The 20,647-nt window shown below is 53.7% G+C and overlaps 7 protein-coding genes across 7 annotated transcripts in view; 4 read left to right on the top strand and 3 right to left on the bottom strand.

The window, feature by feature from the left end:
• SETTUDRAFT_47519 (uncharacterized protein) overlaps nt 1–1,295 on the top strand; it is a 3,373-nt gene extending 2,078 nt beyond the window's left edge. Inside the window, exons 6-9 of the mRNA XM_008027934.1 lie at nt 69–425; nt 475–553; nt 602–785; nt 843–1,295. Of these exons, the coding sequence (XP_008026125.1) occupies nt 69–425; nt 475–553; nt 602–785; nt 843–915 (693 nt within the window). The 3' untranslated portion in view covers nt 916–1,295. The remainder of the gene's footprint in view (nt 1–68; nt 426–474; nt 554–601; nt 786–842) is intronic.
• Nucleotides 1,296–1,469: 174 nt separating this feature from the next.
• On the top strand, nt 1,470–4,213 carry SETTUDRAFT_169262 (uncharacterized protein). Its single transcript, XM_008027959.1, has 7 exons — nt 1,470–1,581; nt 1,699–2,049; nt 2,106–2,277; nt 2,338–2,509; nt 2,558–3,185; nt 3,308–3,519; nt 3,566–4,213. The coding sequence occupies exons 1-7, from the start codon at nt 1,532–1,534 to the stop codon at nt 4,177–4,179; spliced, it is 2,199 nt and encodes a 732-aa protein (XP_008026150.1). The 5' UTR covers nt 1,470–1,531; the 3' UTR covers nt 4,180–4,213.
• A 199-nt stretch (nt 4,214–4,412) lies between these two features.
• SETTUDRAFT_110303 (uncharacterized protein) lies at nt 4,413–5,393 on the bottom strand (the record flags this gene model as incomplete). Its single annotated transcript, XM_008027958.1, has 1 exon — nt 4,413–5,393. One exon carries the CDS (start codon nt 5,391–5,393, stop codon nt 4,413–4,415), a length of 981 nt encoding a protein of 326 aa, XP_008026149.1.
• A 1,469-nt stretch (nt 5,394–6,862) lies between these two features.
• SETTUDRAFT_39633 (uncharacterized protein) lies at nt 6,863–8,458 on the top strand (the record flags this gene model as incomplete). Its single annotated transcript, XM_008027911.1, has 3 exons — nt 6,863–7,116; nt 7,139–7,390; nt 7,441–8,458. 3 exons carry the CDS (start codon nt 6,863–6,865, stop codon nt 8,456–8,458), a joined length of 1,524 nt encoding a protein of 507 aa, XP_008026102.1.
• A 1,811-nt stretch (nt 8,459–10,269) lies between these two features.
• On the top strand, nt 10,270–12,143 carry SETTUDRAFT_169261 (uncharacterized protein). The gene is made up of 4 exons (XM_008027957.1): nt 10,270–10,414; nt 10,511–10,785; nt 10,840–10,911; nt 10,964–12,143. The coding sequence occupies exons 1-4, from the start codon at nt 10,348–10,350 to the stop codon at nt 12,011–12,013; spliced, it is 1,464 nt and encodes a 487-aa protein (XP_008026148.1). The 5' UTR covers nt 10,270–10,347; the 3' UTR covers nt 12,014–12,143.
• Nucleotides 12,144–12,920: 777 nt separating this feature from the next.
• Nucleotides 12,921–15,707, bottom strand: SETTUDRAFT_151136 (uncharacterized protein; the record flags this gene model as incomplete). The annotated part of the gene is made up of 4 exons (XM_008027956.1): nt 14,885–15,707; nt 14,231–14,838; nt 13,169–14,183; nt 12,921–13,102 (listed from the first exon to the last, which is right to left on the bottom strand). The coding sequence occupies exons 1-4, from the start codon at nt 15,696–15,698 to the stop codon at nt 12,921–12,923; spliced, it is 2,619 nt and encodes an 872-aa protein (XP_008026147.1). The 5' UTR covers nt 15,699–15,707.
• A 2,543-nt stretch (nt 15,708–18,250) lies between these two features.
• On the bottom strand, nt 18,251–18,412 carry SETTUDRAFT_110233 (uncharacterized protein; the record flags this gene model as incomplete). Its single annotated transcript, XM_008027955.1, has 1 exon — nt 18,251–18,412. The coding sequence occupies one exon, from the start codon at nt 18,410–18,412 to the stop codon at nt 18,251–18,253; it is 162 nt and encodes a 53-aa protein (XP_008026146.1).
• Nucleotides 18,413–20,647: the final 2,235 nt, after the last annotated feature.

Below are 20,647 nucleotides of genomic sequence, written 5' to 3'. Positions count from 1 at the left end.
ACCCCCCCCCCCCCCCCCCCTGTGAACAAGTGACAAAAATGCGCAAGAATGCTGGCTGACTCGAGAAGCGTGGGCTGAAATACGTCCACTCGGCTGGTGTGGTGCACCGCGATCTCAAGCCCAGCAACATCCTCGTCAACGAGAACTGCGATCTCAAGATCTGCGACTTCGGTCTCGCACGTATACAAGACCCCCAGATGACGGGCTACGTCTCTACGCGATACTACCGAGCACCCGAAATCATGCTCACGTGGCAAAAGTACGACGTCGAGGTGGACATCTGGAGCGCGGGGTGCATCTTTGCCGAGATGCTCGAGGGCAAGCCTCTTTTCCCTGGAAAGGACCATGTCAACCAATTCTCCATCATTACGGAGCTTTTGGGCACTCCTCCAGATGATGTCATTCAGACAATTTGCAGTGAAAATGTTGATGCGCCCGACACACCCATGACGAAACTTGGCTGACTTTGTCTAGACACTGCGATTCGTCCAATCTCTTCCCAAGCGCGAGAGGCAACCGCTGGCCAACAAGTTCAAGAATGCCGAGCCCGAGGGTGAGTGTGTGAGACTGATCGCTAGTGTGCTAAACTAACACTGTGCAGCCGTCGATCTGCTAGAAAACATGCTGGTCTTTGACCCGAGGAAGCGCGTACGAGCAGAGCAGGCTCTTGCTCACCCATACCTCGCCCCATACCACGACCCCACCGACGAGCCCATTGCCGAGGAGAAGTTCGACTGGTCGTTCAACGACGCAGACTTGCCCGTCGACACGTGGAAGATCATGATGTAGGCTTGCAACCCCGCAAGGATACCAAGCACACACGGCTAACCCCACACACACAGGTACTCTGAAATCCTAGACTACCACAATGTCGATGCAGCCGCACAGGATGCTCCAGAGAGCAACGGCAGCTAGCCCTGGCAACGTTCGCTGAGAATTGAGCCATAATACTTTCCCTTCCCAGAGGCCCCGAGTCATGTAGTTTATCAGAGTTCGATGCAACATGTGCGTGGAGCAGGCGGATTTGGCTTTTCCCAAATGATTCCCAAGGTTTCGCCCAGTGGACCTATGTGACACGACGATGCACGCGTAGATGGACATGGGTATGTTTTTTGTCATTTGGATTATCATGCTGGTACACGAAAGGTTTGTTCACGACAAGATTGGGGGGTACGGCCCAGCCTAGGTAGGAATACGACATCATGTTGTCGCCAGCGATGGCCTTTTTTTTTCTTATTTGTGTGATGCGTTTGGTTGTATTTGCCAATATTTATTTAGATAGAAATGAAGCAAGGATCGCCTTTCCACGCCAGGTTTGCTCATGCACACGTGTAGGCTGTGGAAACCGCCGAGGCTTGCTACCCAAAGCGGTCTAGCCCCATAAGGCCGGTGGGAGGGACTGGTGTCGTTTGTTACCGCTCACACCGCGTCCCCCAACTATGCCCCGGACATGAGCCCGGCCCCTATGGCCTTGCCTTCTTCAATTTCAGGATCCTGACCGCCGTGCGACATCGCGGCAAAACGCACAGAAATGGCGACGCTGAATCCACTGGTCTGCGTAGTCGACTTTCATCATGCGCGGTAAGCTGCTTCGCCTGCATGTGATGGCATGGAGCCGGCATAGGGCGAGGGGGAGGGGGAGGGCGCATATAAGGAGAGCATCTGGAGTAGCATGGCGGTCACTGACACGGCTGTTAGGGGCCCCGAAATCGAACTCTGGCTCGGCACAGAACAGGGAGCCGACCCGGCGGTAGAAAATGACTGGTCTCTCTTGCCCTTCATGGCGCTGAGTGATGGCGCTCATGCCTCCACCGAAGACTACTCGTACTTTACGCTCCGCCGCGCGCAAACACCGACCCAGCCCGCAACCTCCCTGTTCGGTATCTCGTGTACGCGACAACTCGATGCTACCAAGCTCATCGACCGGCCGCCCGAGGTTACAAGGAGTACGGTGCAAAAGGCGGTAGTGGTAATCAGTGATAGCCCACAGCATTTTGGCGCCATCAAGGCACAGCTCGGTGTCGTCACACAGTTGTGGTTTGCCCAGAGGTACAAATGCCATCAGGGGGAGGAGGAGGTCATCATGCGGCTGACAGGGGGAATAGGGACTTTACGGACATTGAGATTTTGGAGCGGTTTACGGAAAGCCTACCCCAGCTGCTTAAGAACCAGGAGGGCCAGCAGGACCACTATTTTGGAATTTCTCTACGCGAGTTCATCCACGAGTTCAAATGGCAGACGCTGGTTCTCTTCAAGTGCGCGTTGCTGCAGCCCAAGGTACGCAATGCTCCAGCATCCAGCAGAGACGGCACATGGAGCTAACCTACCGCCAAACAGGTCCTTTTCTTCGGCTCCCATTGCGAACGGTTGTGCATGATGCAGTTTGCTCTGATTTCTCTGATACCCGGCCTAATTCGCCACCTGCAAGATGCTGCTGATCCCAAATTCAATTCGTGCGAGGAGAAATGTGTCATGCCCACGTCGCTGAAAACGTCAGAGCGCGCTTCATGTCAGTGCCTGAAACCATGCGAAGATGCATCATGTTAATGGAGAGCAGTGCTCGCGTACATGGGTCTCCCGCTGCAACTGTTTGGCACAGGCTCGCTATTCGGACCGTATACCCCACTGCAGCAGCTCGATATTCTGGCCGACCAGGATACAAATTCGTATATTGTTGGATCCACCAATTCACTGCTGTTGCAGCAAAAAGACCGCTACAGTGACATACTCATCAACCTCGATGATCACACGGTAAACATTACATCCGCAGCGCTTCGCCACGCATCCGTCCTGTCGACACCCGACCGCCGATGGATAGACTTTTTAACCCAGACGGTCCACGACACGTGGGATGACTCGGACCCGGGGCGGCCCAAGGATCATGGCTATGCTGGCAGTGAAGAGTTTATCCGCATGCAGTTTGAGGAATATCTACTGGCTATGCTGAGCTCCGTCAAGTACAAAATCTACATGGAGAAGAATGCGCACAAGGAGCACTTGATTACCGAGGTAGAAGGCGATCCGTCGAGCGAATTCTCAAACGAATGGGTGCATGCCTGGATGCAGACGGAGAACTTTCGCATCTGGAACAAGTTTACAGACTCTCATCTCTTCGACATTGTAGATCCCAAGCACCCCTGCTCGGGTGGTCTTAGCATGGAAGACGTTCAGCGCCGACTAGCACAGTACGTCTTTTCTTCGTCGTCTTGCAACCCCAACTAAGTCCTGTTTCTTAGTCTTTGCAACAACCCCACATTCCAAGCCGTGTCTCTGGCAGTATGTGTGCTGATTCTCGCGTGGCGACTAGGCAAGTAGCAGAAATGCACCTCGACGAACGGCTTGAGAAGAGCAGAGAGATTCTTGGAAAACAGCTTGCTGTAGGCCAGCAGAAATTTTCGTCTGCATACAACCGGCTTTGGGCGGAAATGGAGGCCATGCGCGAAGCACAGAGGCAAAAGGCTGAGGAGGCAAAGATTCAGGCCGAAAAGGAGGGGCGGCCAGTGGACGATGCGAAGAAGTGTAAGTCTGGCGCTGGAAGTAACCAATGCCAACTGATAAATTGCAGGGAAAGCACCCCAGGCTCCGGATCTGTCCAACGCTCAAGCAAGAGCGGGTGCCTATTTGTCTAGTTGGGGAGCCTGGGCAAGCGAGAAGAGAAAGACATGGGGTAACAAGACGCCTGTATCATCACCCGCCGCGGATGACATAAAACGAGCCGAAGACTTTGAAAAAGAAAAGGTTGCGATGATTGGTGTGAACAGTCCATCTTCTCCGCCCCGGGATGTCAAGAGGCGGAGTTTGTTTTTTGATGCTGAGGAAGACAAGGCCGAGGCGGATAAGATGGAGGCGGAGAAGGAGAAGGAGAAGGAGAAGGAGAAGGAGAAGGTCCCTGAGAAAGTTGAGGACAAGGATGAGAAGATCGAGAAGATCGAGCAATATGAGGATAAGGCCGAGAAGGGCGAGGACAAGGCTGTGAAGATTGAGGGAAAGGCTGAGGAGAATATTGAGGAGGATAAAGTTGAGGAGAAGAGTGAGGAGAAGATTGACAAGGCTGAGGATAAGGTCGAGGACAAGGTCGAGGACAAGGTCAAGACGGTTGAGACGGTTGAGAAGACTGAGGACAAAGCTGAGGACAAAGCTGAGGACAAGGCTGAAACGGCCCATGTAGAGAAGAACTAGATTCTTGCTCCTATATCATCTCAACGACGAATCGAACAGTACAACTTTTAACATTGTCTAAAGGCCAGTAATATGTATTACATACACTTCATGATGCTGCGTTCACACCTCGTTGCTTACATCTAATTGGGTATCCACGATTCCTGACCATGCCCTGTATGCTGTATCCCAAAAACGTCTATGTCATGTCTCGCCAAGCCAACCATCATCTATGCTCATCATGTGCAAAAACGCTATTGTAGCCTTCCACTCAACTTCTCCCCTTGAATAAAATCCTTAATCGTCTGCTCCAATCCCACGTCTTCGCTAAAGCCCAGCTCCTTTGCCCGAGTGGTATCGTATTTGGCCGGCCAACTCAACACGATCCTCTGCGTAGTCTCATCCCTCTTCTCCTTGACCAGCGCCCTCGCCTCCTTTCCCGCAACCTTCTCCAACGCATCCAGTATCTCACCGCTCGTCGCCGTATACCCGGGCAACAACACCTGTCTAAAGTGACCAAACTTCTCCGCCGGCACCTTTACCGCATGCACAAGGTTCTCGGCCAGCGTGCGCGGCGACGTCAGCCAAATGCCTATCTGGGGATCCACAGGCAACTCGGCCTCAAACCCATGAATCGGCTCGCGCACAATACCCGACACAAACGACGACGCAGCCGCCGTCGGCGCGCCCGCCCTCACAAACACCGTCGGCAGCCTTACACTGCGGCCATCCAGCAGCCCGCGCCGCGAGTAATCATTCACCAGAAACTCAATCATGAGTTTCTGCGTCCCGTAGCTGGATTCCGGCATGGGCACCACATCCGTCTCGGTTGCGACCTGCGTCACGGCCGCGCGCCCGAATACCGCGCACGAAGATGTAAAAACGACTTTTGTGCTGCTACGCCCCGTCCGCCGTATCGTGTCTAGTAGCTGCCGTACCGACTCGAAGTTGACGGCAAGACCTAACTCGAGGTTTGCTTCGCTCCCGCTAGACATGATGCCGTGCAGGATGTACACGGCGTCGGGCGCTTCGTCGTCGATCAGCGACGAGCAGGTTGCGGACGAGGTTAGGTCGGCGGCTACGCAGCGTACAGTGTCCGGCGAGGTGGCCGTCGTGGGGTTGGGCGGCGAGTGCAGGTCTACGAGAACTAGGCGGGTGGCCGTGTTGCTGGAAATCAGGTGTTGGGCGAGGATTTGGCCGACGAAGCCGCCTGCGCCGGTGATGAGGACTTTCATATTGCGTGGTATGTTTTTTTCCGTTCTCTCTATTGTCCTTCTTCTTTCGTCTTCTCTTACGTCTTCTTCTTCTTCTTCTTCTTCTTTTTTTTGACGCTGTATTACAGCTCTTGTTGTGATTATTCTTCGTTCAAGTCAACCGAGTCGGCCTGCTCCCAACGAGACGGCAGCAAAGGAAATCGGAATGTTGAATTGTGCTGGCCGTCATTCATTCTGCCATGTTGCTTTATGCGGATTTTGCTCGCTCGGTGCACATGCCGATGCATATGGAGAAAGTGTGGGGCAATAGACAGCGGGGTCCGGCGATAGCCCCGGATCGTTGGTTTTTCTGTTCCCGAGGTTGCATTGGGAGGCGGGGGGTGGGAGATTTCGCCATCGTACTCTCTTGTCCAAAGTATATACGACATGTGGGAAATCGAGATGTAAGAGAAGGCAAAAAAAAAAAAAAGGCAAACGTCTAGAAGGAAAACGATTTCACCCCACACATTACCTTTTCGGGACGTCTTATACTGTCACTGTGCATTTCCAGGGGGACCCAAACTCTAACTTACAGGAGAGGTCCTTGCGGTGCCGCATTTTTTTTGTACCTGTACCTGGGTGTGACTAGCCAGGGGAGGGGTAACCAACTGGATAAAATGTCACACTGCTAAGTCGCATTCTTCCCGCTTTATCCTTTTACGGGGTACCCAATGGCGGCTTTGCGCTCGTGCCTCCGCCATCATGTCAATTGTTCTTTTTCTTATTTTTGGCTTCGCTTGCAGCTTTGCTAAAGCGGGTTGGAAGACTTGCCTCTGACGCGCGTTATATCCAGCCAATGGTGAGAATATGAAGTTGGGTTTCCCCCTACATGGACATACTTACATTGTACAGACACGGTTTGTTTCCCCTCACGGCCCTTGCCCCTCCCACCTACTTCTGGAAAGCTCCCAGCTAACCAGAAAATCGACGGAGCGACATGTGCCGTATCTGGCAATCTGTGGCTCAGCAGACCACGAAAAACGTTAGTCGCTTTCATGTCACCTACTTACTGACAGGGCCGTGACGAGGTGCCGGAAATCACAGTCTCTCCTGAGCGAGGAACCGCGCGCACGATTCGTTACAAAACCATGGTTACATTTGAAGATCCCTCCGGGGCTAAGTGCCTATTTTGTCGATCTGCACACACACACACTGCTTCTTTTACTAGAAGCAGAACGGAGTCAGGAGATGCGACCGAGCCATGTAGCTCTTCTTTAGACTTTACTCTTTTTGTCCGGTACCTAGGCTGCGCGTGGGAACATGGGCCACTGGACATTAGCATTGGGGTAAATATCCTAGCCATATTGATCCGGACTAGTGCCCCATGAGCTGGTATAAAAGCTGGTGATGGGGAAATTCTGGGGAAGATCTGGAGAACAACGCCCCCCCTCTTCTTTCCTTGAGCATTCCCTCCTCCTCCTTCCCCCTTCTCCCTCCTTCTTCCTCCACCAATGGCTTTCGCGAAGGCAATTCTTCTGGGGCTCGCTCACTTCCACCTCGGCGCAGCTATTGCGAGGAGCCCCGCGGCCATTGATACGTCTTCGGGCCGGGTTCAAGGTTTTACCGATGACATCACACCGAATGTTGCGCAGTACCTCGGCATCCCGTTTGCGGAGCAGCCAGTCGGCCCTAGGAGATGGCTGCCACCTGCTCCAAAGAAAAAGAGTGAAAGCAACCATTCAGGCGAAGACGCTGGGGCCGTCTTGTCCTCAGTATGAGGGCAACAGGTCCAACGTCTGGCTGACGGATGCGCCCGAGTTTATTATTACGCCGCGCGACTTTCAGTCCGAGGAGTGTCTGAACCTCAATGTTTGGGCGCCGCTTGACAAGTGTCGGGGTGAGCAGTCGAAAAAAGATTTGTTGCCTGTGCTCGTGTGGATTTACGGTGGAGGCTTTGCTACGGGCGGTCCTACTGTTCCGTATCAGGTCCCGGCTAGATGGGTTGAGAGGAGTGGCGAGCATATCGTGGTTGGAATCACGTAAGTTGGGCAGATGCCTAAGAAGCACCAGGCACTGACTTTGTCTCCAGCTACCGAGTGAACATTTTTGGCTTTCCCAATGCCCGCGCCCTGAAAAGCGGCGAGCAGAATCTGGGCTTGCTGGACCAGCGCCTGGCTGTCGAATGGATTCGAGACAACATTCGCAACTTTGGCGGTGACCCAAGCCGTATCACGCTCTGGGGCCAATCTGCAGGTGCTATTTCCGTCGACAACTACAATTTCGCCTACCCCGAGGACCCCATTGCTTCTGGATACATTATGAATTCTGGCAATTCTCTGCTCAGACTGCAGAGCAACGACGTGCAGCACACGAACTTTACCTTTGTCGCCAAGCACTTTGGATGCAACACCACCACTGGCGAATCCGAGATTGAGTGTCTCCGGGGTGTGTCCTCGGTCGACATTGAAAAGTTCCTCAAGCAGTACTCGGACAGCGGCAAAGCTCCCAGTCTCAGTTTCGTCCAAGTGGTGGATAACCGCACCTTCTTCTCCAACCCCACGGAGCGTACTCTGGCCGGAAACTTTTCTCGCAAGCCCGCCATTATCGGTACGACTGACAATGAAGGCAGCGCGTTTGTTCCATTCAGCACAACACAGGCACCGAACCGAACCGCCGCAGACCGTTTTACGGCTGACTTGTTCCTTTGCCCTGCCGTCCAAACGACATCCAGCCGCTACAAAGCAAACGCCACTACATTCCGCTACCTGTACTCTGGAAACTTTAGCAACATTGCCCCGCGGCCCTGGGAAGGCGCGTGCCACTCTTCCGACCTGCCCATGTACTTTGGCACATACGGCATTGCGCGCGGCAACGGCACGCAGCTGGAACGCGAAACCAGCGAGCGCATGCAAGACTTCTACCTGGCCTTTGCCAAGGATCCCGTGAACGGGCTGCCAGACATGGGCTGGGACGCGTATGAGCCGGAAGGTGAGGCGCTGCTGATTGCTCATGGTGGACAGGCTATACAGAAGATTAGCCAGAGCAAACTTGAGAGCCCGTGTGATGGTGTAAAACCGAATGGGAAGCCGCTGCCTCCGAATAATTAAATATAAGGGATATGGGGGGAGCATGGATGTACATAATTTTACTGAGTACATATTGATTCATACGTACATACATATACGGCGTCCTGGGAATTGCTGCTGAAGTAACTGACTAATACACGATTGTATCACTGTCTCTCGTGTTCCAGTTGTCCTGCCAACTAGCTTTCTTTTTTTCCCTTTTTTTACACTAGATCTTCATCACTAATCACACACATAGGTGGATCTCTCACGCATATGTGCATGTATAAATTCCATCTTTGGCATAGGTACATATATAGGCGTAAGCCTGGGACCTGCTTGCTGATATTCTAGTTCGCGTACCATGCGTGCGCTCCTTCGAAAAAAGCAAGATCAAATAACTGATAAGTATCGGGTCCGTGAGTAGCGACGATATTAGCGTCCCCTTTGCAATCTCTAGCTAGATAGCATGGGCACAGTACACCTATAGCATAGGATAGCATGCATCTACCCCTTTTGTTTGTGCGGATTAAAAGGGGCACTAGAGTTGCACGCTACGCTTGCTTGACATGCCATTTGCATATATCCAACACGCCTTGCTGTTTGCATCAATCTAGTCGACATCTAGTGAGCGTACACGTTTCGACTACGAGACAGGGGACCACAGTTGTCTCCCTCTCCCTCTCTCTCTCTCTCTCTCTCTCTCTCAGACGGGAAATTCGAAGAAAAAGAAAAAAGAAAGAAAGAAGGATCGATACAGGGAATAAATCCTAGCTCGAACTTTCTGCATCCTTGTAGTTGTGCTTATTTGTTTTGTTTTGTTTCCTAGAGCAAGAACTAGTAAAGAGCATTTCAACGTGTGCCCCTTGAACGCTGGTCTGAGCATGAACATGGAACGTGAACGTGAACGTGAACAAGACTATGGTGGACGAATTACTTTTTTTATGGCTCTCTTGATCGGCATCGATACAGGGATAGGAGCAGGTGGGGAAAGAGAATGAAAGAATGAAAGAAAGAAAGCAATGGGGTTTGAAGGATGCAAGAAGGAACGAGATGATATCAGAAACAAAGTGAGAGAACGAGAGAACGAAGAAAAGAAAAGAACATAACGAAAAGAAGGAGAGAACGCAAAAGAAATAAGATATTGGCTAGTGCATCAAGGTGATCTAGCATGCAACGTCGCTAAATGGCATAGTGGCTGGCTGGCTAGGAGGATGCTGGACATAGACTGCGGTTAAATATTACTCATCTTTCCCTTTAGTTTTTTTTTCCATGCAGCAGATTAGCGTTTCCAACGCCCCCTGCCCCCATGGGTTTTTGTTTTTCGATAGCCCGGGGCGATCGTGAGGCTAGAGAGGCTGGGGGACAGAGGTGTGGGTGTGGGTGTGGGTAGGGATGCCGAAAAGAATGGTGTGGCGTTTTTCTCTTGTGGCGCGCACATTCTCTACATACATCTAGTTTGATGCTTTGCAGCTTGAGATGCTGGGATGATGCGAAACAGGGATATGGGGATGGCGTCGAAGCATGGAATCGAGTTGGTGGTGTTCGGCCGTGGCTGGAGTACGACACGTGACTTGGCCTGTGGCTTCAACACTTGGTGTGGCTCTCACCTGCCACAGCGGGGTTCCGCACATGTGCATGTTAGTGTTGCAGGTGCCGTGACGTCAAGACGGGAATGGCCAGGCCCAAACATGGGGGGAGCTGTCAACAAACAGGGCCGGACACGTGGTGGTGCATACGACGACGCTCAAAACTGGCGCTCCACTGACTGCCTGCTCTCCGCCTTCTTCAGCTCTCTGTTACCTCTCCACCTACTACTGCTTTCCCTGATACCTACATACGAGAACCCCCCCGGGCATTATTGAGCTGAGCTGCTACTGAGCCGAAGCGCCACGATACCTGTGTTTAGCCAGGACAAATCAAACCTCATCATGGCACACCAGACTCCTGCCTCGCTCGTCGACCAATTGACTGCCTCTGGCGGCTCTGAACCAGCAGGTAAGATATACAATGCACATGTCGATAGCTGTCCCCACCTTTGCCCAATGCGTGCCACAACAGCTTCACAGCATACCGCGTGCTAACCATGTGCAGGCTTCCTCAATGACATCATCAAGAACCTCTGGCCCAACATTTGTGTGGCTGGCTCAAACATCATCAAGGACACGGTCGAGCCCATACTGGCTTCGACGCTGCCCGGCCCGCTGTCCAAGCTGCGCTTCGTCAAGATTGAGTTCGGCAAGGTCCCAATTAGTTTTTCCAATGTCGACGTACACAAGACTTCGGCCGGGGGCATCAAGCTCGATATGGATATGAACTGGGAGGGCTTGTGCGACTTTGAGCTCGATGGCGGCATGGTCCCGAAAGTGGTATGTCTTGTGCAGACTAAGCTGGGGGAGGGGTCGGGCTAACGCGGTTCGCAGGGTGTGGAGAGGGTTCATATGAAGGGGCGTATCAGCGTCTTGCTGTGTCCATTGACGAATGTTATTCCTCTGGTAAGTTCTGCATCTGTCGGTAAATGCTCTGGTACAATCTAACCCGTGGTAGATTGGAGCCGTCCAGGTTGCTTTCCTCAACACACCAAGCCTGTCGCTCGACTTTACGGATGCGGCAAATATTGCAGACTTCTCTGTCATCAACAACACTATCCGCAAGACCATCCTCGGCGTCATTGAGTCGATGGCTGTACTTCCCAACCGCTTCCTTGTTAAGCTGGACCCCAACACCGACTACTTCAAGGCCTACCAGCCGCACAACGGCGTGATCCGTGTCACCGTCGTCAAGGCTTCTGGAATCGATGCACCCAAGAAGGGTGAAAGGAAGAGCGGCCTGAAGAAGCTAATGGCCAAGGTCAAGCTTGAAGACGTACCAGACTGCTACGTCAAGGTCAAGGTTGGCGCTGAAGAGGAGTGGAAGACTTCGACCGTAGACAACAACCGCGAGCCGGAGTGGAACGAAAGTCACGACTTTTTAGTTACGGACTTTGAGCAGGACATCTCTGTAGATATCCAGGATGAGGACATGGCGGGTGACGACGACATGGGAATTGCTTCGACTACTGTCAAGCAAATTCTTCTCAATGGCGGCACACAGGAGCTGCGCCTTTCCCAAAAGGGCCAGGAGGCTGCAGGGACGCTCCTGATCCACGCAAAGTACTTCCATCTCGTCAGCGATGCTCAAGTGCTATCCGCCCCCAGCGCTCAAGGCCAAGGCCAAGTCTGCGGCCTTGCTACAATCCTCATCGCTGGTGTTCACGAGCTCCAGGGCCAGCGTGATGATCTCAACCCCAGCGTCAAGGTTACCTGGGGCGACAAGACGTTCCAGACGGCAGCAAAGACGTACTCACCTGGAACCGACATCTTCAACCCTTCGTTTGACCAGGCGTTCCGCATCCCCATGACGGCGGACATGCTGGCGAACCCGGGCGCCTTCAAGCTGTCACTGCTAAACAAGAATGTAGAGTTTGGCAGTGCGCAGGTGGATTTCAGAGACGTGGTGAGTGCACAGGGCATGGTGCTGCAGGATCGATTCAACGTTGGCAACGGAGCGCAGATCCGGGCGTCGATTAGCCTGCAGGGTGTCAAGGCAGCCGAGTAAAGAGAGTGCAAGTTTTGACGAGCAAGGTGGGAAAAAGGAAATGGATTATGCACATGGAGCGTGTTGTGCAGATGACGCAATAGAATGCCTGCACATGATGGGGAAAATGTGGACCAGTGGCGGTATGAATATCATGGCGTGTTATTATCATGGATTGTGACTTTGGTGGATATGGTGATGTAGCCTCCTCTCGAGTCAAGATGGGATCATGATTGAGATAAACTTTATCGATCATGTACTAATGGCCAGCCCTGGACACGCCTTATCCAGCCCCACCCATGTCGATACCCCCCGACCAAGCCTCCTCCAGGTACACCTTTTGCCATGAGTCATGACGCATAAACTTCCGCTTTAGTAAAGAAAGAACGAAAGAAAGGCGTGCAAGAAAAAAGCAAAAAGAAAAGAAAAGTTGAAAAACACACACACACACACACACACACACTCAGTGAAGCGTCTACTTCCTTGTCCCTTGGCCAGCCCATTTGTAAAAGAAGGAAAAAAAAATAGTCAGTACATGTAAGGAAGAAGAAATAAAACACATTTTCCGTACTGCCTGGGGTCCTTTGTGCTTGTTTGGTATGCTGTTTGCCTCTGGGTGTAGGTGGAGGTGGAGGTGTACATGGATATGGATATGCGTTGCATGGTCTCACACACATACGCACACTAAGTAAGTAGATAGTCAGCCAGCTGGCTAAGCTGTACATTCAAGCAAGTATAGGTGTTGAGGTAGGTGTAGGTGTTGGTGTACTTTTCCAGCACCATCCACATTCATGCATACACCTACATGACATAATATAACATGTACATACATACGTGCATACATGCATCCCATTAAATAGCATTCCATTCCATAACATCACATCGCATCACAGTACATTCGCATCACATTACATTACATTACATTACATTACATAGTCGCACCCGCCTGCGTCGTCCCGCCATCGACGTCAAGAATCGCCGCCTCCTCGTCACTCCGCGGCTTGACAAGCTGGATGCTGATATCCGGGTCGAGACTGTAGACTCGGAGACCCAGGATGCAAACTGCGTTCCAGGGTTTGGGGTCTTCGTTTTCTTCTTCTTCTTCTTCTTCTTCTTCTTCTTCTTCTTCTTTTTTGGTCGTGTCGTTGGCTTCTTTTTTTGGTCGTGTCTTCGGACGAGGAGGTGGGCGAGGGATCTGGGTCGCTGGTGACGGGAGCTGCTTGGGGGGGGTGGTGTCGCTGGTGGTGGTGGAGGCGGAGGCGTCTGCAGTGGTGGTGGAAGTGGAAGTGGGGTTTTCGGTGGCGGTGTTGGTGTTGGTATCGGTGGCTTGCGTCGTAGTGGTTGTGGTGGTGCTGTCTTGTGTGGTATCTTGTTTTGCGGTGTCTTTGGCGGTGTCCTGGGCGGTGTCTTTGGCGGTGCTGTCTGTAGAGCCTGCATCAGGAGCTGGAGCTGGAGCAGGCTTGGAGTCTCTGTGTTTTTCTCCTTCTGCTGGTGCTTCTGTGACAGCAGCAGTAGCGTCGGTTTGGTCTGTTTTCGTCGCAGGAGTAGGAGTAGGCTTGGAGTCTTTATGTTTTTCTCCTCCCGCTGGTGCTTCTGTGGTGGTGGTAGCATCGCTTTGCTCCGTCTTCGTCGTCTGAGTCTCACTGTCCTTGGCTTCTTCTTTGGCCCCCTTTGCAGCTTCTTCCTTGGCTCGCAGCTGCTCCTTGGCCTCGAGCTCCTTTCGCTTTTTCCACGCATCGTACTCTGCCTTTTCGACCTTCTTCCACTCCTCAAACTCAGCCTTCTCTTTATCGTGCTTCTCCTTCTCCTTTGCCTTTTTCTCCGCTGCTTCCTTCTTCTCTTTTTCCCTCTTCTTCTTCTCTTCCTCAGACACTGCAACGACGCCTTTTGCATTGGCAATGTCGTAGTTGAGGCCTATCTGCCGCAGCTTCTGCGGGTTGCGCTCCGCAAGCTTCTTGACAACGTCGAGGACTTCGGGCTCGTCTGGGTCCTGTATGGCTACGATCTTGGGTACCACTTCGTACACGCCGGCGTCGAGGTCGACCTCAGCCGAGACGTTGCGATTTCCAAACCACGGCCCGCGAACACGCACAATGTGGTCGCCTGTTTCGGCATTCTTTTCTTGCAGCACAAAATGAAGATCAAACTCGTATTTTCCGTCTAGCCCTTTGAAGTAGCGGTCGTCGAGCTGCTATGATGAGTAGATGAAGAAGAAAAAAGTAGGATATGGGGACTCACCTGGCAAAGCACGAAGACAGTTGGCCCGCCCTTTTTGATGTCGACGGAGAACTTTGTGTTGAGGTAGCCGGTGACCCAGGCGACTGAAACGCTTGTCCAGCGCTGGACAATGTTCCATTGCTCGTCGAAGAGGCGGGTACGATCAAGCAAGTTGAATCGCTTGAGCATGTCGTCATAAGACATCCAGAAAAGACCGTCGTCTCCAAACTTGTGATCCAGCTTGTTGAGCCAGTATGGGGTCCATTCAGCGGATCCATCACTCCATGGCCCTGTCCACTCGCCTAGCCCGGCATTGATTCTGTTTCCCCAGGGGTTGCGTATCAGTACTAATCTGTATTTTTTGCCCTTTTCATCTTGTTCGTCTACCGCCTTCAAGACGGAATAGGCATGGCCTAGTGCGAGACCCCTGCGCGCAACAGAGTCGTCGCCGTACGTTGCTGGCGATGAGGCTGAAAAAAGAAACTTCTTGCCGACTTGCTTGAGCTCTTCCCATAGCCGGTCTTTTCTCAAGATGCGGTCTGTCAGAATTTTGGTTGTGACGCCTCCTGTCAAGTCCTCGACGGCCTCACCGCTCCATCCACCAACAATGGCCGCGTAGTCACCGTGCACTGTTGTGTTGTTAGCAATGCAGTTTGTTCAAAAATTATATAGGACAGCGCCTGCCTTTTGCGTAGGCCTTTTCCAAAAGCGGAAGCCAAGTTTCATTCTCGTCGGCACACGAGGCGAAATACAGGGCGTCGGAGCCCGTCTGGTAGTTCTTTTTGTACTTTGTCTCCCTGGCATTGGTGGGATCATATTGGTCGCCCCACGCGGAATCAAAGTCGTTATACGTGACGTAGAGGTTATCATCGACAATAGTCCAGACCCACTCGCCGTCTCGATAGAAAACAAAACCATAGATACCGCATTCCTCGTCTCTGGCAACACAGACCTTGTCCATGAGGTCCGGGTTGCTGCAGATGGTCGACACGGCGGCGATGAACCAGCAATCGCCGCTGGCGCCCTGCTTGAGATCAGAGCTGGAGAAGCCATCGATGACGAACTCGGGCTTTTCGAATATCCAGTCGAGCCGGTGGACGGATCTGGGGCCACTCTGCTTGTTGGATGCTGTAGTTTCTTCCTTCTTATCCTCGTACCAATATCTGAGGCCCTCGAGACAATTCTTGTTGGCCAGATTGGTAATGTCAAAGTCTGGGTCGGTGAATTTCTCGTTTGTGCGGATGCATTCTCGGACGAGGCGCTTGACGCGAGCGCTGCACTCGGCAGCTGCAGCCTTGTATGATTCGGCCGCGTTTTTCCCCGTCGCAGCACCAACAGGGTTCTGTGGAGGAAGCAGATTTGCATACAGGCTTGGAGGGAAGATTTTTGTGACTTTTGCGGGCTTCTTGGTAATGAGGCTCTCCCAGAATCCGTCCATGGCTGCCTGGGGCGGGCCAGACTTGACTTCGTCTCCGCCGTCGGAGCTCATGGTTGCTTTTTTCTCCTTTGGCTCGCTGACTCGTCTGTATAGTCCCTGAGGGTAGAGTGGTGTTGTATGCGATGGTGAAGTAGACAAAGGACACAATCAAAAGGCGATACGTTGGTGTTTGTTTAGGGGGCTGTCACGATATAAGTGTATCTCGTAGCACAAGGATTTGGGGGCCAATACAGGACAAGACTTGGCGTTTCCGCTGCGTACAGCCTCGGGCGCCTGATTGGAGGCCTAAAAAGATTGTTTCTGTGTGTAGATACGAGGGTTTCATGGAGTGTCGGATGATGCATGAGATATGTGAACGAATAGTGTTAAAGTGTACTAGGAGTGGGGTTGCCTGTTTGGGCCATGTACTATTATCGCAGGGGTGGTATTCTGATTGGAGGATGACATGAGCGACTTGGCGAGTACTAATGTTGATGGCAGGTGCCGGTTGCTTAGATATCTCCATGTGCTGAACGCCTCAAAGGGGCTGCTTTTAGTGTGGCGGGGCACGCATGCTGTTTGGCTGGGTGTGTGAGGGGGTGGGATGACTAATCTGTTGTCAGTGAGACGATGCGAGTCTTTGGGCATAAGGTTCTGTCGCGGTATGTATATTCTCTTAGCGGCAGAGGTTGAAAGATTGTTTTTCTTTTTTCTCTGCGACAGACTCTCATTTATGTCTTACATGCAGGTGTGTTAACACGAGGTTTTTAATTTAGAGAGGCCTGGGATGTCTGTGTCATGGTGCACAGTCAAGCAAAAAAGGCAATTCAAACCAGGTCAGTGAGGATAAAGAGAAACAAGAGGAAAAAGTAAAACATGCATGTCGCTCAGACTAGGTGTAAGTAAGAGAAGTCTCAGTATTGCGCATGCTGCGCCACATGGAGCATGAGGAGCGAAAGGCTGCTGAAGTAAGCAACGGGATACCGCTTTGGGCAAGGGCAGGGGGGTTCAGGCTGAAGGGCACCGTGCGCTGGCGTGAGGTGGGGGAGGAGGAGAGAAGAGGACCAAGCGCCACCAGAGCCGAAGTCGTCCGCGGCCCATGCGCATCTCTCTCTTTTGCTACTACTCTACCGACAGGTGGTAGGAGCTTGTCTAATTTGTCAAAGTATCATTAGTCAAAGATACCCACATGGATTCAAGTAGAGGGATCATTGCGTGCGAAAGTGAGGCTGAGCGAGGATGCGTGTATGGAGCTAGTCATGTTGGGAGCAACATGGTGCCTTTGCAGTCACAGGCACAGCAACTAGCATGGCGTGGATAGCATAGCTGCGGGAAGGGATTAAATAGGTATTTGGCATTGCTGGTTGGGGCTGGAGGGGTCCGCCCTTGGATTTGTTTTTTTTCTCCTACTCGATACCAGACGAACGCGCGGCTCGCAGCTTCTGCCCCTTTTGGCCTGGCAGACTTGGCTCGAGGGCTGTCGTGTGCGCCAAACCCTGGGGAGAGGAGGGTGCATCTTGAAGCTCAGGTACGTCGCCGAAAGCATCGGGCATGTGGGTCTCAGTCGAGGCCAGCATCACCGTACCGCCTTGCCCACCCTGGTCCTGAGACTTTTGCAAGACCTAGTCCCAGCTTCGTACCGCTGTCACTGGCGCCCATTTCAACCGCTAAGCGCGTCATCGAGATCAAATCAAGTCACCGCGTTTGATTTTTGTCTACTACAGCTGCCAAGTCGTGCCACCTCGTGGGTATGTGAAACAGGCTCCCCACCCATAGGCGTATACATGTACAAATAGCATAATCAGTCAAAGATGGTATTTGAGTAGAACAAAGAGAAAGAGAGAGAGAAAGACCCTGTCGTGGTACCGGATAACGCGTAGAGGGAAAAGGAAAAAGAGCAAAAGCATTAGGCCATGATGGTTTGCACCGGTGTGTGTACTGTTGAAACCCAAACGAACCGCAAAAGGAAAAAAAAAGAAAAAAAACCAGAGACAAGGCGCGCTCTTGTCGGCCGTGATGTGATCCAAACAGAGGTGGAGGGGTCGTGTAGGATTCGGGGCGAAAATGGGAATACGGCATTTGCCATCAACTTCGGGCGAGCCTGGTCGAGTCTGAAACGGCCAAAAGCGGGCACCCCTTTTCTGGGCCAAAGCCGGGGTCGAATAGGAAGGAAAATGGGCCAATGTCGAAACGTAGTTGCTTTTCTTTTCCAAAGGTAAAACGATGTCATGGAACAAGACCGCCCGAACGCCATGCTAAGAGGATAGAGAAAGCCACGTGGTGTGCGTATGAAGAGAAGGAGTGGCCCGAAACCAGGTGGAGGGGTGGCCCGGGAATAGCGTGTGTGTGTGTGTGTGTGTCGCTAAGCAGAGCGCGAGGCGCAAGTATTGGCTGTGTCGCGTGCATCTATCTGGATCCCGGGATCTCGGGTGGGTTGGATCGTAGCCGGCGATCTATGCATCCGTCTGCAACCCAACGAGTCAGCATCAGCACCGAGAGCCTTTTTTTTTCCTTTGGGGTGATGCTGGGCCCATGTTGGTCGCACGTGTGATGATGCAACCTGTCATGGGCGTGGGCGCGGGTGTTGGGGGGGTGTGTACGAGGAGAGGGAAGGAAGAGCTCACTTAGGACTTGGACGCACAGGGTTGACACGTCTTGAGTTTGCACTGCTCGCACTGGTAGATGGAGGTGAAGGGCCCACTGTGACACAGGTTGCATGTCCAGACGACGAGGGTGGTGTCTGACTTGATCAACTTGAAGCTATGTGAGCAGCTGGGGCGGGCCATGGCGGGCGAGTGTGGGTAGTGGAGGGGGAGGACAAGCAGAGGGTGAAGCAGAAGGGGAAGGAGCTGTGTGCAAGTCAGCGTCCCAGGGCAGGCGCGGGCTAGATATAGCAGGTGAGGTCGAGTACTGACGTGAATAAGGGCGGCAGAATAACGGGGGCTAGGGAGCAATTGGGGAAGGGGCAGTCTGGATCGTGGCTGGCAAAACAAACGTCAGAGGGGACGAGGGAAGCAGCGGCCGGGGCTCTTGGAGAAGGAACGACTCCAGGGCGAGGGCGTGCTTGGGTGGTGTAGTAGCGGTTGCTGGTAGATGATTTGGCCGTGGTGGTGGTGGTGGTGGTGGAGCAATTGATATTGCTATTGCTGTGCTTGTTGCTGCTGCTGTGCTGCTGCTGCTGCTGCTGCGAATCGGCGCAGAGGCGGAATCATGGGCAGTCTTATACCTGGCAGCATGGCCAGCGGTCGAGTCAAGGCTCGAATAAACTTTTGGCTCGCAGGTGAGGTGAGCCCATCAGTCCACTGGGTCGACGAGGCAGGCCAGCCCCCAGCGGTAGTCTATGTACCACGAGCAGCAGCGCGCAGCCGTGGCCGCCGTCTCGCCGTCTGGCTGTGCTGGAGCGCGGGCATCCAAAGCGGACGGGCGTGGGACCGATGCAGCCAGAGATGGGCGTCCATGGTGACACGAAAAGGGCCGGCCGCCCTGGCTGCTGGCCGCTGCATCTGCTCAGTGTGCTTGTTGTAGTAACGCGGGCTGCGTGTTCCGCAGCCGCGGCGGCCATGATGCCATGTCGACGTCGCGGCGGGCAGGTTGGCCGGTGCAGGGGGACGGGCGATGGGAATGTTCCGAGATGGCTTCGAGCATAGCGCTGCCCCAGCCAGTGTGTCACCGCCCACCCAGCCCAGCTATCCTCCATCCACCCATCCACCCATCCACCATCCACCCATCCATCGCCGCCATGCGCCCTGCACGCCGCGTTCCATTGAGCCTGCCTGGCCCCGGCGCTGCTGAAGCGCGGCCTTTTGTTTCTTTTTTTCTTCTTCTCTGCTCCTTCTGCCAGCCTGCCAGCCCGGGCTGCCCACCCACCAACGCCCGCCAGGCATACCCTGGCCGCTGCCCACACCCCTCCTTCCCCCTTGAGCCGCATCGACTGCCCCGCGGCCCAGTCGCGATTGCCGAAAACGTCGCCATGCATGGGCGCCCCTGACCCCGGCCCGTTTCCTCTCCACCCCGCCCGCAAACACCTGGTGCCTTCCTGCTGCGAGCAACTGCAAGAACCAAATAATCCCCCCACTCACCCACCCACCACCACCACCCACCACCCACCACCATCGCCGCCGCCGCCGCCCACGCCGCCACATGCATCCCCGAGCACCAGGCGAGCGACATGGAAGGCAAGAAATAAAAAAAGGACTGCCCAAAACAAACCAGAGCCCCGCCCTCGACAGAAAGAGCGAAAGCCCTGGCTGCTCCGCCCGCTATTGCTTCTGGCTCGACTCTAGACATGGCGCCTCGATGCGACGTGCACCCCGCCCCATGGAGCCGCGGCATGGCGTGCTGCTCCAGTGCCAGTGCCAGCATCCCACCAGCCCTCACTTCCACGTTGCAAGGAAATGCTCGGCCATGGCCCTGGCTGGGTGCAGGGCGGGGCGCTGGTGTCGGGCCCTCTGCCCGCAAAGGCACCAGCACGATGCAGAGAAAAAAAAAAGTCGCTTCGAGTACAGCTACTCTCGCTTGCAGTCTTCCCGGGTGCGCTGCATCGGGCTGAACCTGGCGCCCGGTGCCACAATGCAAGATCGTGCAACCCTGTGATCTCTGGGTCTTTTAGGCTAGCTAGCTCCCTCGCCCGTCTCTAGTGTAGTCTCGACACAGGCACACGCACACGCACACGCACACGCACACGCACACGCACACGCACACGCACACGCACACGCACACGCACACGCACACGCACACGCTCCATGGCCAGCCAGCCAGCCCACCTGGCCGCAAGCAAGCAACTCGCTCGTACCACGTCCCATCCGCCCTCCAGCTGCCTTGCGACCCCAGACCGGGTCCTTGGAAACGGCACTGGGCCGCACACTCGGTCGCACTGGGCCATGGAAGCCCTCTGCTCTGCTGTCGTGCACGCCGTTTTCCGTCACTTTGCCATAGCTCGCCACGCACAGCCAGCGGCCCATACTAGTGTCCGCTCCGCTTGCAGCCCCCCGCCAGCCAATCGGGCTGTTTCTCCCCAGCCT

This window comes from Exserohilum turcica (genome assembly GCF_000359705.1).
Source record: "Exserohilum turcica Et28A unplaced genomic scaffold SETTUscaffold_21, whole genome shotgun sequence".
Lineage (NCBI taxonomy): Eukaryota > Fungi > Ascomycota > Dothideomycetes > Pleosporales > Pleosporaceae > Exserohilum > Exserohilum turcicum.
Note: the sequence above shows the minus strand (reverse complement) of the source record. Positions and strands in the feature narration are given on the sequence as shown.

Coding starts and splice junctions, on each gene's coding strand:
- SETTUDRAFT_169262 (XM_008027959.1), top strand. CDS start 1,532: ATGGCGACGCTGAATCCACTGGTCTGCGTAGTCGACTTTCATCATGCG. Junction 3,186..3,307: donor GTTCAGCGCCGACTAGCACA/GTACGTCTTTTC, acceptor CGTGGCGACTAG/GCAAGTAGCAGAAATGCACC. Junction 3,520..3,565: donor AGTGGACGATGCGAAGAAGT/GTAAGTCTGGCG, acceptor GATAAATTGCAG/GGAAAGCACCCCAGGCTCCG.
- SETTUDRAFT_169261 (XM_008027957.1), top strand. CDS start 10,348: ATGGCACACCAGACTCCTGCCTCGCTCGTCGACCAATTGACTGCCTCT. Junction 10,415..10,510: donor TGGCGGCTCTGAACCAGCAG/GTAAGATATACA, acceptor AACCATGTGCAG/GCTTCCTCAATGACATCATC. Junction 10,786..10,839: donor GCGGCATGGTCCCGAAAGTG/GTATGTCTTGTG, acceptor CGCGGTTCGCAG/GGTGTGGAGAGGGTTCATAT.